We start from the raw sequence: 16416 nt of genomic DNA, 5'->3' as shown, positions 1-16416 counted from the left end.
TTTGAATCTATAGATCAATTTGAGGAGTATTACTACCTTAAAAATTTTTATGTCATCCAATCCATAAATATAGGTTCTCTTCTTTATTTAGATATTCTTAACTTTCTTTTAACTATGATTTTCAGTATACAAGTCTTGCATTTCTCTGTTAAATTTAATCCCACGTGTTTTATTTAGTCTGATACTATTATAAATAGGATTTCTTTCTCTATTTCATTTTCAGATTGTTTATGACTGGTGTATAGAAATTCAGCTGATTTTTGTATATTGATCTTATGTCCTGCAAACTTGCTGATCTTGTTTACTATATCCAATAGTTATTTTCTGGGCTATTTGGAATTTTTTAATGTACAGCATCATATTATCTGTGAATAGAGATAGTTTTACTTCTTCCTTTCCAATATGGATGCCTTTTATTTATTTTTCTTACCTAATTGCTCTGGCTAGAATTTCCAAGTTGAATAAAAGTGGCAAAAACTGACATCCTTCATAGCAACATTATTTACAATAGCCAAGATATTGAAGCAACCTAAGTGTCCATTGACAGAAGAATGGACAAAGAAGCTGTTGTATATATGTGTGTGTGTGTGTGTGTGTGTATAATAGAACATTATTCAGCCATTAAAAAGAATGTAATTTTGCCATTTGCAGCAATGAGGATGGACCTAGAGGTTATTATGTGCAGTGAAATGTCAAAGAAAGAAAAATACTTTATGTTATCACTTACATGTAGAATTTAAAAAATAAAACAAAGGAATGGCTATGACAAAACAGAAACAGAATCACAGATATACAGAACAAACCAGTGAGGAGAGGGAAGGAGTGAGGGGCAAGATAGGGGTAGAGTATTAAGAGATACAAACTACTATATATAAAATAAATAATCAACAAGGAGATATAAGGACATATTGTATAGCACAGGAAAACATAGTTATTATTTTACAATAACTTTAAATGGAATATAATCTATGTAAATTTTGAATCACTATGTTGTACATCTGAAACTAATATAATATTGTAAATCAACTATTAATTCAGTAAAAAAGTTTTGATATATCGTGTTTTCATCTTTATTCATCTTAAAGTATTTTCTATTTTCCTTCATGATTCTTCTTTGACCCCCTGGTATTTAGGAGTGTATTGTTTAATTTTCACACTTAAAAAAGTCCCAATTTCTGTTGATGATTTCTAATTTAATTCCCTTGTGAGCTGTCAGCATATATTGTAGTATTTTAATGCTGTTAGATCTACTGAGGTATGTTTTATGCTCTGCATATGGTTTTTCCTGGAAAATATTCCATGTGCACTTGAAAAGAATGTATAGTCAGCTGTTACTGAGTGTGATGTTTTATAGAACTCTTAGGTCTATTAGGTCTAGTTGGTATATAGTGTTCTTCAATTATTCTTCTCTTCTTTTTCTTCTGTCATTCTTTTATTGAGAGTGAGGTCTGGAAGTCTCCAACTACTATTGTTGAATTGTCTATTTCTGCCTTGAATTATGTAAGTTATTGTTTCATGTATTTTGTGCCTCTATGTATGGGTATATATGTTTATAATCATAAAAATAGTCCTGATAGATTGACCATTATTATTACAAAATGTCCCTGTTTATCATTAGTACCAGGTGTTGTCTTAAGTCTACTTTAATATTAGCATATCCACTCTATCTCCTTTTTTTGTTTCTTTTTTGGTGCAGTATATCTTTTTCTATCCTTTTACTTTCAAGCTATTTGTGGCTTTGATCTAAAGTGTATTCTGTATAGATCACGTATTTGATCTTAATTTTAAATTCAGTTTTATAGTCTGTGCCTTTTGGTTGGCTTATTTAATCTGTCCTATTTAATGTTATTGATATGGTTGTAATTTTATATGCCATTTTGCTTTTTGTTTTCTATATGTCTCTATTTTTGCCCTATGTTCCTCTTTTATTATGTCTTTCTTGAGTGGCTATTTTCTAGTGTACTTTTTCCATTATTTTAATAATGTTTACTATATTTTTGAGGTGTTTTCTTAGTGATTGCTCTTGGGTTTCCAATATTTAGTTAAACTTATCAAAATCTACTTCAGATTTATACTAACATAATTCCAAAACACTTACATTTTGATTTGGTTTTGGTATTTACAAGTTTTATTGTCTTTGGTAAGTCACTTTTTCCTCATGCCTTTGAGAGTTAGTCTGTGACTTTAGGCCTCATATTAGCAGATCTAGATCCAGAAAATTTCAAACCCTAGAAGGGTTCAAAAACTACATAATTGTTAGTTGGATTGGTCAGCTTCTATTGAGAGTTTGCATTATAAAAGGCAGATCCTTATGTTTGCTCATAAACAAGATAATCTGTGCAGAGTTGTAAGTGCTCTGGCAAAAGAAGGTGTGATTATGATTACTAGTCCAGAAATTATCAGAATTAATGGAGGAATTACTAGCTGTGTGGCTTTGGGCAAGTCACTTAACCTTTCTGTGCCTGATTTTCCTTAAGTATAAAACAAGAATAGTAACAGTAACTACATCATAGAGTTCTTGTTCAGATTAGATAAATAAATGTAGATAAAGCACCTAGAATACTGTTTGGCATATAGTAATGCTCAAGAAAAGTTTTCTACTGTCATTATTATTACCTTGACATTTTCCTAAGCTATACCAAGCATTCAAGGCTCTGGGTGCTTTACAAAGCTCTTGGGTAAAAAACATTTTTTTTCCAACTACCAATCCCACATACAGCAGTGGGAACTTGCTATTATCTAAGTCTGTTCAGTTAGTGAGAAGGAAATCCCAGTTGCTAGAGAAACAGCTAGGAGGTGATGGTACGGTATGAAGAATGAGCTAAAAATCTTCCAGGGAGTGTGCTTGAAAAAATGTTTTCTGCCCTTTCAGTACTGTAGTGTTCAGTGTTATGCAGTGGTTTGGAACTTGACCTTGTATTCCCTACCTCTTATTCAACCAAAAAAAAAAAAAAAAAAAAAAGACTACTAAAAAAGAAATACTGTAAGATTCAGGATCTCCTCTTTATTTTCTGAAAGGCTTCAATACATCTGCTAATTAATGCAAAGTAAGTAATTAAAAGGCTTCCTTTTGTAGAACACTGCCCAGGTTTGTGTAGGCACAGTGTTCATTTAGAGAATATGAAAGTTACCAAAATTGTTAGCTGTACCCTAAGCCATAGGCATAGTTAAAGTCCTTTGATTACATTTGTACTGTTTCTAAGGAAACTAGCATAGTTTTGAGTCCCTGGCACTTGGAATGATTTCACCAGTCTTTTGATATTGTTGGCAGAAAGAAAAATTGATTTGGGTTTGAAGTGTTAAGGTCTTAAGCATCTGGCTGTTCTTATTCAAGTGTGTAAATTCTCAGTTGGAAGTTAGTCATATTTTAGTTAAGTTTCTTTTCAAACATATAAAAATGAAATGCATACTCCCCTAGGTAGTTCTGAATGCACTTTTTTTCAGCTGCATATTCATTTCCCTCCCAGTAGCAAAGACATCATCAACTCAATGAAGGCTTGTTTAAAAGGACTTTTTGGGTTAAGTCGCATGTCTATAAACTGGTTGTTTGGAGAACACCTTGGAAAAGCTTTCCTTTTCCCCCTTCCACCTTACAAATACTAGAGCAAGCAGAACCAGAACGTTCAAACTGAGGATTGTGAGGTGAGAGCAAAAGGAGATGGTAGTGGATAAGATTCAGTACTTTCTTGTCCATGGGACTTTATTTCTTTATGCGTTTGTACTCTTTGTTCTGAAAAAACACCTTGATATGGACTTGATTGTAAATGGATGAAATGGTACATGTTTTCGGCTGATGAGTAAAACAAAACAAGAAAACACACTGCTGCTTTGCTTAGGCAAGAGAGGTCAGAGACAAGAATTTTGGAGAACGCCACTAATATTAATTTTGAATTCAGTAGATAATAGACTCTATCCTCTTGAAGCTTGCTGTTGGGAGAGACTGATAGTCAAATAATCACACAAATAAAAAATTACCCAACAGCATGTAAACTTATACCTGTGATAAATGCAATGAAGAAAAGGTCCATGATGTTGTAAGAATGTATAATAAGTGGATATGACCTGAACTAGGGGTTAAGGAAGAGTTCCCTGAAGGCATGACTACTAGGATAATTTCTGAAGGAGAAATAAGAATTAACTTGGTGAAGGAGAGGCTAGAGAGAGGGGGAGCATTACAGGCAGGGGGAAGAGCACGTGGAAATGTCTATGGTGTGAGGGATCATATCTCATTCTAGGAAATTGAAAGTAGGTCAGTGAGCCTGGAGCTCAGGTAGAGGAAGAGTGATGCTATAGAAGGGCATGTGACCCAGTGATATGGTAAATGACCCAGGAGTTGCTTGTGAGGTTAATCAGAAAGGTACCTGAATACGTTAGGGAGAAATGAAGGTAGATGAATTGGAGAAGTGAGGAATATTAATCCAAAGAGGAGAAAGATAATGAGTTGGTCACACAGACAGATAGATATTGACCATGACTATAGGTTGACTTTAATCACTATGGTGCACTGAGTTGCTACAATTGAGTACTCCCCACAAGAGCTCTTCTCCTTACCTTTTTTTTCTCTTCACAAACCAGTTTCCTTTTCACTTTGTCTCATGTTACACTTACTACATTTAATCACTTGTGTCTGGCCACCTGGAAAGATTTTCCCCTTCTTTTCTTGGCTTCTTTAAGTACTAGTCATCCATCAAGGTCCAGCTTAAAGCCCACCTCCTCTGGGAAGCCTTCCTGGCCCTATCCATGGGACTTCATCTCCATCCTCTGATCCATTAAGAACTTACTCTCCATGTAACTACTTCAATATTTTTCAGAATTTTCCTTTGGTATCTCACTCCTTCATGTGTCTTGTGCCCCCAGCTAGACTGTGAGGCACTGCAGGGCAGTGACTGTATCTTTCTCTTGTAGACTGATAAATGTGCCAAAGGCTGGTCCAGGGCAACAGTGGCTGAGTGACCACTTGTGGAGACACAGCCAATTCAGCAACTGACAGAAATAGACATACCTGAGATAAGTGGAGAGGGGAACAGAAGGGGCAGAGACTCAGGGGTGGGGAAGAGGGTAAGCTACAGAGAAAGTGTTTTTTAGAATCAGTCACAAGTAATAAGGCAGTAGCAGCTTCACACTCAGTTGTTTACTGGCCTCGACTCAGAACAAGCACAATAGAGCTGCAGAAAGAGGGAGAATAAACTTGAGGCATGCCTTATTTGAGAGGCAGCATAATTACACAAAGTTTTGAAACAATGAAGAGGATCCCTCAGCTATTCAGGTCATGGCTCTGCCTCAGTAAGAAAGCACCTTATCCCTGGCCCAAGAGTTTCATTCCAGAGAAGGGGGAGGGGTCACCGTTGGTGGTAGTGTTGGAGGTGGGTGGAGGTAGAGGAGAGAAGGATGAGAGGAGCTGGCAGAGGGGAAGAGCTAGCAATGAAATTACAGATGCATGAGTGAATTTTTGCAACAAATTCAGATCAGACAAAGGGAGGGAAGCAGAAAAAACAGGGAGGCAAAAAAGCAGTGACCAAGGCAGTAAACCTACAGGAAAAGAACTTGCCCAAGGGGAAGCAGGAGTACAGTTGAAGATAACTTCCCATTATAAACAAATTGCATCTCTACTATTTATTTTGGTTTTTAGCAAGCCTCTGAAAATTTCATAGTAATTAGATTTCCAGCCAGGCAATTATTTAAGAGAAATGTAGACCCTCCTTTTGCCACAGAGCACTCCCCAGTGCATGGAAGATGGTTATTAGAGCGCTGGGATCCCAGCACATCTCCATCTGAAAGCATTTGACTGGCTTAAGTGAGTATAGTGTTAAATTTTATTTTATTGTGGTGGTGGGAGATTTAATTTTGCATGGTATGATAGAAATGTATTTATGTACCATTCATTTTTGCCTTTCCCTGCCTCGTACTTATTATTATTACTATTGTTACTGTGATTGTTTTAAACAAGTTGGAACAAACGTGAGCTGCTCCATAAGCGAAACACTCCTCCCAGTTTGGAGTTTCCTCTACTCCTCCTCATTAGAATTGTAAGGGGAGGGGGGGTGGGTTAGCAGTCCTGCAGCAAAGACAGGCACACAGGCTTTCTCTGTGGATTAATTGGTCAGGAAAGACACTTTTTGTATTGTGAAGTGGCACTTAAGCTGCTAATTCTTGAGTGTGAAAACTTCTTTTCCCGGGTAATGCTCTTTAAGGAAAAACTTCTTCAGTCCAGTGATTGGTGACTAAGGGAACGATGGAGCAAAGGGGATTGGGCGGGATCTCGGCTCCTAATAATGCCTCCTTATCCAATGAAAAGCATTTCCTATTGAGACCCCCAAGAGTCCCCCCCCCCCTCCGGCCCTCGGCTCCAGCCCGGACTTTGGGCCTTTTCTTGTGTCCTGTTTGTTAAAGGCATGCCAGCTACAGCATTCAAGAGGGCCGTTCCTTAACAAAGGGAAAGAGATAAATGTGAATAAGCTCACATTTTCAGAATGAGCAGTTTGCTGTAAGAAGCTTCGCAGCCCAGAGTCTGCTACTTTGGGCTGAGTTTACCTTTCCCTGTAAAAAAAAAATGGATTAAAATATGCACTTCTAAAGTGCGAGTTGCCCGTTTATATGTTTATTAGCTAATTGTCTACAGGCATGAGCACACTCTCTCATCTAGCACACTCTTTCTTGGGGTAAGTCTCTTTGAGAAAGATTTGTTTCGGGCATTTGGGGATGGGGGATGGCGTAACAAACTTCAGTGGAAACACTGATGCTTTGAGTGTTTGGGGAAAGAAATTAGATTTCAACGCTGAAGTGCTGAACAGGGATTGTCGTGTTAAATGGTTAAAAAAAAAAGAATTTCCATTGTTTTGGCAATAATACTGTTTCAGTGGAAGAGATACAGAATTTTCAAGCTGTTGTTTCATGTAAACACAGTTGTCCTAAAGAGCTCATTTAAAATCACAGAGTAGAGCAATTTAGAAATTCTTTTGGCTGACTTTATATTTCTTTGGTTTACAATGGATTGTGAGCTAATGTGGCTTCTATTATGATGAAGTTTTGTCTAGTAAAACTCCACAGCATGCCTTTGATGCCTAATTGATTTATGGAGAATGTGACATTTGCTATATTGAATAATTCATGAACTGGACTATAAAGGAAGAAACATATTTCAGTGAAAAAGTAATTCTGGCATAAATGGAATTTGCTGTTATATGTGAAATTAATTGCTATTTTCCATACATATGCAGTAATATGACATATTTAAAATTCTTTTTGTATATCCTGATAATTTTTAAGACTTTTAGTTACAAGATTTTGTTGAATTGATAAATATTGCATTTCAGTTACTTTGTTTTAGGAAATCTAGCAATGTAATTCATTATTATTCCACCATGGAAGAGACCAGACAAATGCAAAGATTTGAACATTTCAGAGCTTGGTGGGGTTATTCTTCACTTTGCTACCTTACCAAATTATACCAGCTTTCTTTTTCCTTGACTAACATGAAGATAGCAATTATCCAGTGGCTTTGAAATGTTTATTTTTCAGAAAATTTCAGTAACAAAACTTATCCAGTGGCTTTGAAATTATCCGGTGGCTTTGAAACGTTTATTTTTCAGAAAATTTCAAGTAACAAAACCCATCAACATAGAGTGTAAATCCTTTTGCCTTGCCACAGATGAAATGTTGGGCTCTTGCTAAAAAGGGTGAGTTCAGCTGATATACTTGACGGCGGCTGCACTCTAAAGCATCTCTTGCTAATCAAAGATGCAAATGAAAGCCCTGTTGGAACAATCAGACCAGTCTTTCAGAATGTGTACTTACAAAAATTAAAGAGAGGGCTAGGGACATACCTTATAGCAACACTCATGCCAAGTTTAGCTAAAGCTTTATCTATTCAATTCCCTTTGAGAGATTGCAGTGAGAATTGTTGCCCTTGCTGTGGTGTGGTCAGGGGCTGATTGTGTAGTTGCCTTTTTCCTGTGTGTATGGTCATTTTGTGTAGTCTACTCTTGGCCTTCTTAAGGGGAAGAAAAAAAATTCCATAATGTATTTGTGAATAATAGCACTGAAAATTGGAAATTTAATAGGAGGTCACCTACTATTGGGAATTAAGCCTCACTTTTAGTAGATAAGTATCTGGTTATTAGAGCAAGGCATAGGATAAGTAGCCTACTGATTCTATATAGTTATGTTCTGAAGTATTTTGATAACCTTATATTTTGAGGAGAGAGGTGACTGGAAGCAGGTAGAAAAGGTCGAGGATTAAGACCTAGACAAATAGAGCTGATGTGGGCATAGGACAGAGAACGAGGAAAATGAGGACATTAGGAAGACTACGATATAAATGACATCTAGATCTGTGATGCTTAGCTTCTGACAATAATTAATAATATTTACTTCTGATATTAAATCTAAACTATATGGTGATGGATGTTGACTAGATTTAGCGTGATGATCATTTCACAATACATATAAATATCGATTGAATCATATTTGTACAACTGAAATTAATGTTATATGTCAATTTTTCTTCAATTAATAAAACAAAATAAATCTTCAAAAACTTAATTAAGTATATTAAAAAGTAATTTCCTTTATCTCAGACTTTGAGGGATTAAAAACCTATTTTCGCTAACAAATGGGAACAGGTGAAAACAACTGACAGGAGGAAACAGCCAGTGAGACCACACTGCCGTAACATCAGTTGAAGGCTGCTGTTAGTCAAAGCAAAGGTGGAGACAGAAGAAAAACTGAGGTCAAGAAAGGGACTGTGACTTGGTTTCACAGTTAGTTAGTGATGGGGCTGGATGTAGCTATATTGAAGTAAAAGCAAATAAGAAAACTTCTGGATATTTGAACTTCCTAGTTTGATTGGATTCCAAACAAAAAGAAGTTTTCTTTATAATCTGTATCAATTGTGAAAGCCATAAAAGAAATGTTAATGCTTCTGTCTTCCTTTAAGATAAACCAGTAAAATAGTATTAATTTCATTCTAGGAATACTGCTCTCTGGAGGAGCATGAAAATCAATTCTCTTTAATATTAAGGTGATCCCCAATATATTTTAAATTGCCTAATGATTTTAGTTTTTAAGTTTCACTTCTCCTAGATTAGAGAAAAAATATTTCAAGAAAGTTGAAGCATTATTTAGCAGTCTGCTTTGTTTAGTCCACCTTTGTTCAGAAGAGGGTGAGATGTGATGATAGTATAAGTTTGCCACTAGCAGATGATTCTACTTTACAGGCAATACATGAGTAGGGTTCAAATGCAGGTGCTATTTGTAAGAATTCCATTACAAAGCATTTCTGGTTCTATGAAAGCATTTTGGGTAGAGTTGTAATTTGAAGATGTTAGACATGCTATATTAGGTTGACCTAGGACATCCTAGGAGAGACAGCAGTGATTGTCAATGTACTAATATCCAGTAATTGAAGACTTGCTCCTATCACTATAGTTAAGGGAAAGAAGAAATTCAGCTAGGGTAGGGGTGCAGGTTAGAGACAAGGCAATGAGGTCTCCACTTGTTGTTTCAGTCTTCTTTCCTCTTCCCCTGTCAGGGCCCCTGCCCAATAGTAACAGTTGTTGCCAGGGAAAAAGAAAAGAAAAAAAAATGAAAAAAACAAAGAACCAATATAACTTCAGGCTAAAAAAAGAAATCTCCTTTGTTCACTTATTTATAATATAATTAATGTATTGCCTTATAAAGCAGAGGAAGTATTTTTATGCCTTTTGTCACTAGTTATCTTTAAATGATTATGAGTTAAATAAATTCATGGACTTTATGCTGGTCAATATAACTAATAACCTATGGCACAACAGTAACAAGTTTTGAAAATAAAATGTTATCTGCAATTCTGTAATAATTAAATCCAAAGCATTTAGATACCATTTAAAAATATGTTGGCTCTCACTTACTCTGATTTATACTATATAATAAATTTCTTTACCTTATGACTTTGGTATACATTTTATTGCAAACCTCTCTCCATGGCACACTGTTATGACTAATTCTATTTCACAGCATCCATTGGAGGAAATCCCTAACCACAGTACCTCCAGAAAGTTCATTGAAACCCCAAGTCTTGGATAAAATTGGTGCCAAGTAAAATTGGATAAAATTGGTTTGAAGTAATGTAATGAGTGCCACTTTCCTGGTAATAACTTTCTCTGTAATTTTTAATTTTATTCTACAACTTTTTTCTAACCAATGCTTCCAGCTTATTACTGATCCAAAAATCCAGAATGGATGGAAGAGTTGTAATTATTTATTGTAATCCAGGCAGTTTAAGTCAAGATGAATATTGATTCTATGGTTTAAACTTTTTCTTCCACTGATATATACCTGTAGCAGTGGGAGACATGGTTTTTGTTCATATTATCAGGATCAGTATCCACATATATCAGATGAATTGATATGCAAATTGATAACTGATTTACCCATTTAAATACATGAAATAAAGCCAAATTCCTAGTTGGCATTTATGAGTCTCACAGAATTTGGAAATGGACTTTTTGAGAAACACCTAAATTTTTTCCCAAAAGGTCTGGGCCTTCTGCTGAGATAAGATACTAAGTCTCAAGAATCTAGACAGTTTCATAATATTAGGTTGAGTAATTTCTCTACAGTTGCCTTACTCTATAACTTACTGCTAGGGAAAACTCTACTTTAGTAGGATTGATGCAATCTTTGGCCCCATCATGTTGAGCACTAAACCACATTATTTTTCAAAGATTATACTGTGTCATCAGGTAAATGGTTAGTGGGAGACTGGAATATTTTTTGTTGAAAACAATTAAGTTAATCAGTGAGGATAAGAACTGCTCAGATTAGGGCCTGTGTCAGTTTCCTGTTCTTCTCAAATAAAGTACGGGGAGAAAAACGACCATAATAATCTTAGTGTGAACCAAATTCAACATACAGAAGTATTTTTAAAATGGATATTTTCTTGCATAAAAAATAAATGAGGATAAAAAATAAAATAAATGAGGCTCAATCTAAATATTTGACACAGAGAGAGGCTTCTTTGAGATAAGACCTGATACAGATCAATTTATCACTTTAGTTCTGGAGTGAAACATTTACTTATAGTCTCCTCCATATGTAATTTCATAAGGCTACGTTGTATTTTGAAAACTATTATGAAACATCAACTAATGCATAGGAACATCAATTGGAACCATGTGTTTGATTGTGACCTATGCCTGTGGCTTGGTCTAGAAGGTTTACTTAAGGTGTCTTCTCTATTAGCAGCCACTGTTCTGAGGAGCAGCAGTCTGGACTTATTCCCTATTATTCCAGCAGGATAGTTTTAATCTGCATTTTTGCAACATTTTTGTATTTTTTAGTTTGCTTCACTGGTAGATAATTATAGACAAGGACACAATAGGTTTCAGCTTCCTTTGAAAGAAGGAAGCTGAAACCTATTGTGTCAATGTTACTAAGCTTTGACCAGAGTAGAAAGAGGAAGTGCTCTGGGATCATAAGCACTCTGATCTGACCCAAGATCATTAAAAAGGGAGCAAAGTAAGAAAATTTGAGTATACTCTTCCTTCAAGGCCTTGTCTTTCTGAGCTTTGGACTGTCTTCTGTAGGGAACAAAAGCAAGCCAGCCTTTCTGGGCTACTAGGCATATGCCAGAAATTAGAGCTTTGTTTTCAATGTGTCATCTGAAAGTTTAGCATTTAGTAAAGTGATTTAGGTATTCATCTTTATGGGCAAAAAGGGTAACTCCACTTCCTTCAAGAGCCTCTGGGAGGACCCCAAACATGGTTTATTTCACTATCATTAAAATATTTCTCATAAAGGAAAAACATTATGAACGCTTCTATGAACTGTCTGAACTGGCTCCATATGTGTAGGTTAAAGTTAAAAATTCACTGAGGGTCAGATTTCTCTTTGGTCAATTGCCAGGTGACCTGCTTCCTGCCCATTGTCAGGGAAAATACAACCACTCAGAACTCTGAACCCCTTAGGTGGTTAATTGTTGGAATAATTGGCTGTAAAATTATTCACAAGATAGTAGTCTAATGCTACTTGCAGTGAAAGATGTAATTAACTGTGTCAGCCTATTTTTTCCTTTTTCATCTCATCTGAAGCTCAAGAGTTGGCGCTTTGCCTTCATTCAGTGTACAGTATGTTAGCCATTTAGGAAAATCTAGTGGTTAAAAAACACTATTTCAGTCAAAAGAAAAGAAGCCAGTCAGAAAAGAGACCTTGTTTCTCTTTCTCATTGATTTTCTTTCAGAATTAGTTTAAGAGCCAAATGACTCTGTGTTTTTTTTTTTTTAACTATAGCTCAGTAGGAGATATTCCTTTTGGGACACACTCCTGGACTATCTGTCCGGTTATGATGAAATTGTGTAGTAAAGGTTGAAACTCAAGGGCGTATTTCTGAAGTAAAGGGTATACATGGTGTTAGGATATATTGCTTATATGAAGTTCAGCATACCAAAAAAGACAGAGACATAGGTGTCCAGTTGTGTCAGTAGAGGGAGAAGGAAAAAAAACCTTCTGTAATGTTTCTTTGTGGTGAGGTAGAACTGAATACTGGGCAAGCTCATAAAGCTACTCACAAGCCCTGTTGAATCTTCCTAGCCTCAGCTGTGAGGCTCAGAGGTAATGTTTATACAGGGAAGAGAAACAGTATAAGCCAAGTTACAGAGTGAACCAGTGTCTGAATCAGAAATAGAACTCCTTGCTTCTAGTGCTGTGTTAAATCCCAGCACCACACCCTCACTGCTAGACAGCAAAGGTGCTGTGTGTTTGAGCAAGGGAAAGCTATGAATAGGGCCTTAGTGACAGTTTTCCCATGCTCTCTTTTCAGGATTGAGACTGTAAAGCTTTCTTGTCTGTTGTCCTTTCTCTCCTGCAGAATTTGGCTGCTCAAAGCAGCAGAGCAGAAGTGTCAGGCATTTGCAGACAGCCTACTGTGGGTATAGTGTGTATGTTCTGGGAGATATAAAACTGAATAGAAAACCGGGGAGACAAATCTCATCTATTTGAAACATAACACCTCGAGAAGTACAAAATAATACATTACCAGTGAGCTAGATCTATACTGTGTAGAGTGTCACCAGTGGGCAGACTGGAGGGACTTGGGGCAAATTGAAAAGGCTTCTATTATGAAAGCACTTTCCAAATAAAATAAACTTATTGGAAGAACTTGTAGAAGGCAGGTGCAAGCAGATCATACTGGATGAAGCTTGGTTTAATGTTAGGGGTTTTGCAGTCCCATAATTTCTTCAGATTGTGTGACTATGTTAGAGGGATATTTTTGACTCTCTTGATTTCACAATTAGAAAAAAAAAGACCTCCAGACAGGTAGCTAGTAGGGGTGTAAAATAGTATATAATGTGGTTTAATCAGTTGAGAAGTTTGCCATTCTCTTCTTTCTGCCACAACATTGGTGAAGCCATCTGGAGAAACTGGGGTCTACAGCTCCCAAAGTGAGATATGAACCCCATTGACTGAGATTTTCTAGGCTCTTCCTGGTTTTTTCTTTTCTGATCAGATTCAATGACCTTAAGCATAGTCATTGTGTACTGTTATTCTTTCTGAGAAAAGTGAAAGAAGTGAGATGAAGCAAGGTAAAGAGAATGGGATTGGAGGAATTATAAATTGGAAATACCTTCTGAGAGCCCTTAATACAAATTAGATGGCAGCGCTGACCTCTCTCCATCAAGGTCTCCTTTTTTGTCTTTTCTTCTGCTCTTCTCACCTTTTTATCTCTTCCTTGTCTCGCTTTTTTTCCCCCCCTCCTGGACCTTACTTTATCAAGGCTCCTGCTATACTTTGTTTTTGTATGCCAAGGTTGCTTCTGGCAAAAGTTGAGCTGGGCCTATGAGATGAAGTGGCCAAGAAAGAATATGATCTTAGAGCAGTATTAAGCTTAGGGGAGGAATTCCATAGATTTGTTGAATGAGGATTTAGGAATAGCACGTTTCCAATTTTAAATTTAAAACTTTAACTATTAAAAATGGCAACGCTTTGCTTTGCATCTTGTATTCTCCAAGGTCAGCTCTTGCTCTAGTCACTGCAGTGAGTGATTTTTTTTTCTCAAGCCAAACACTGGTTGAAGTGACTTCAGGCCTCTATATCTCTGGCAGGTTCCCCCTGCTACTCCCTTCTCTGTTCTGTACAGAGGCCCTTTGACCTGTTCCCTGGGAATTGGAAAGAAAGAATGACATAAGGAGGAATCACTTCAGAGAAATGGCTTTCACATTTTAAAATATAATCATGTAAAATCCCATTATTGGGTATGTCAGGAACAAAGACCACTTTTATTTCACATTCTCCTCATTAAAAAGAATTCATTCAGCTGCAACTTGTTCATAGTGCATTATAGAGCATTCAAAAGACAGTCTTTCTCCAATGGTAGCTGTTAACCTAGGTTAGTAAGATTTCTATACGCACTTTTGAAGAATATTGATTCAGATACCCAACAAAGATGATTAGGTCAGTGACTGCCACTTGTACAAGTGGTGGCAGGCAGAAGACATGTAACTGGTCAGATCAAAAGTATACAGTGGAGCAGGGGGATGGCTGTTCACAACAAATCTATCTTTCACATTTCACTTGTATTCAGCCAGAGAAGGCCTTATTGGGCCATTTAAGAGCTAAAGGCATGAAAGTAACTGGTGGAATGGGCAGTGAGAAAGGGAGTAGGAAGATATCCAAGGCTTAGGTTCTGGCATAAAAGAAGCTTGGAAAGGGACCACAATCTGAAGGAGGGAGATGCTGATATTATTATATGAATTATCTCTCTATAAAGGCAATGTAATATAGTAAAAAAAAAAAAAAAGTTTTAGCCAGAAGCTTTAATGAACTGAGGGATCCCTACTCTCTGAACTTACATTTTTGGAGAAAAAGGTAAATCAACTGTTTACTTCAGGAGTTTAGTCATAACTTTTTAAAGAGGATGTCCTGGAGGTCCCATATCTACCTATAGTCTTGTGCAATAGAACTAATACTCAGACAATTTAAACTCAGAAGTTTAGTAATAATGGAGAGTAGACAATACAATTTAGAGTAGTTTAGTAATCCCTTGGTTAGGAATTAAAAACCAAACCAAACCAAACCCTGAATTCTGATTCTGACTATACCATTTATATGTTCTTCCAATTCTGACATTATTATAATTCTAAATTACATAAGCCTCAATTTCTGCTTCTGTAATATAGTGATAAGTTCCTGCCTTGCCTACCTTATGGTGTTCCGGTAGGAATCAAATAAAACTTGCTTTTGAAAGTTAAAAAGTTATACAAATTTCAAAGTACTATTATTGTTTTAACTATCAGAGTGCCTTGGCCTCCCAAGGAACAAATACCTTATTCCTGTTCATTGCAATGCTGCAGTATTACCCTTACTGTATTGAGTGTGATCTCTCCTATTCCTGCAACATATTCTTTTAGTACCTTTTAACATGGTAGGTACTCAAGAGGTACTTATTAAACCAAATTGAATGTGAATGTTATTTCCAATCTGGGTGGACAGAATATCTTTTACTGCACAGAAATCATGGATGGAAGGTAGATTTGATGATTCATTCCATCTTGTCTCCCGTAGGAGGAAAACATTTCCTACCAGTCCTTAGTCTCAGAGTGCTGAACCCTGCAGCCAGCAGGCCTCCTGAAAAAAAATCCATGGGTGACAGAAGATTCATTGACTTCCAATTCCAAGATTTAAATTCAAGCCTCAGACCCAGGTTGGGCAATGCTACTGCCAATAATACTTGCATTGTTGATGATTCCTTCAAGTATAATCTGAATGGTGCTGTCTACAGTGTTGTATTCATCCTGGGTCTGATAACAAACAGTGCCTCTCTGTTTGTCTTCTGCTTCCGCATGAAAATGAGAAGTGAGACTGCTATTTTCATCACCAATCTGGCCCTCTCTGATTTGCTCTTTGTCTGCACTCTACCTTTCAAAATATTTTACAATTTCAACCGCCACTGGCCTTTTGGTGACACCCTCTGCAAGATCTCTGGGACTGCATTCCTAACCAACATCTATGGGAGCATGCTCTTCCTTACCTGCATTAGTGTGGATCGTTTCCTGGCCATTGTCTATCCCTTCCGATCTCGTACCATTAGGACCAGGAGGAATTCTGCCATTGTGTGTGCTGGAGTCTGGATCCTAGTCCTCAGTGGTGGTATTTCAGCCTCTTTGTTCTCCACCACTAATGTCAACAATGCAACCACCACCTGCTTTGAGGGCTTCTCCAAACGTGTCTGGAAGACTTATCTGTCCAAGATAACCATATTTATTGAAGTTGTTGGTTTTATCATTCCTCTGATATTGAATGTCTCTTGCTCTTCTGTGGTGCTAAAAACCCTCCGTAAGCCTGCTACACTATCTCAAATTGGAACCAATAAGAAAAAAGTGCTGAAGATGATCACAGTGCATATGGCAGTCTTTGTGGTATGCTTCGTACCCTATAACTCAG

The 16416-nt window shown here is 36.8% G+C and overlaps 1 protein-coding gene across 1 annotated transcript in view; it reads left to right on the top strand.

Moving 5' to 3' along the window:
• Positions 1 to 15614: 15614 nt before the first annotated feature.
• LPAR4 (lysophosphatidic acid receptor 4) overlaps positions 15615 to 16416 on the top strand; it is a 1051-nt gene continuing 249 nt past the window's right edge. Inside the window, exon 1 of the mRNA XM_032474679.1 lies at positions 15615 to 16415. Coding sequence (XP_032330570.1) covers positions 15615 to 16415 — 801 coding nt within the window. The remainder of the gene's footprint in view (position 16416) is intronic.

This window comes from Camelus ferus, chromosome X (assembly GCF_009834535.1).
Source record: "Camelus ferus isolate YT-003-E chromosome X, BCGSAC_Cfer_1.0, whole genome shotgun sequence".
Classification (NCBI taxonomy): Eukaryota; Metazoa; Chordata; class Mammalia; order Artiodactyla; family Camelidae; genus Camelus; species Camelus ferus.
Note: the sequence above shows the minus strand (reverse complement) of the source record. Positions and strands in the feature narration are given on the sequence as shown.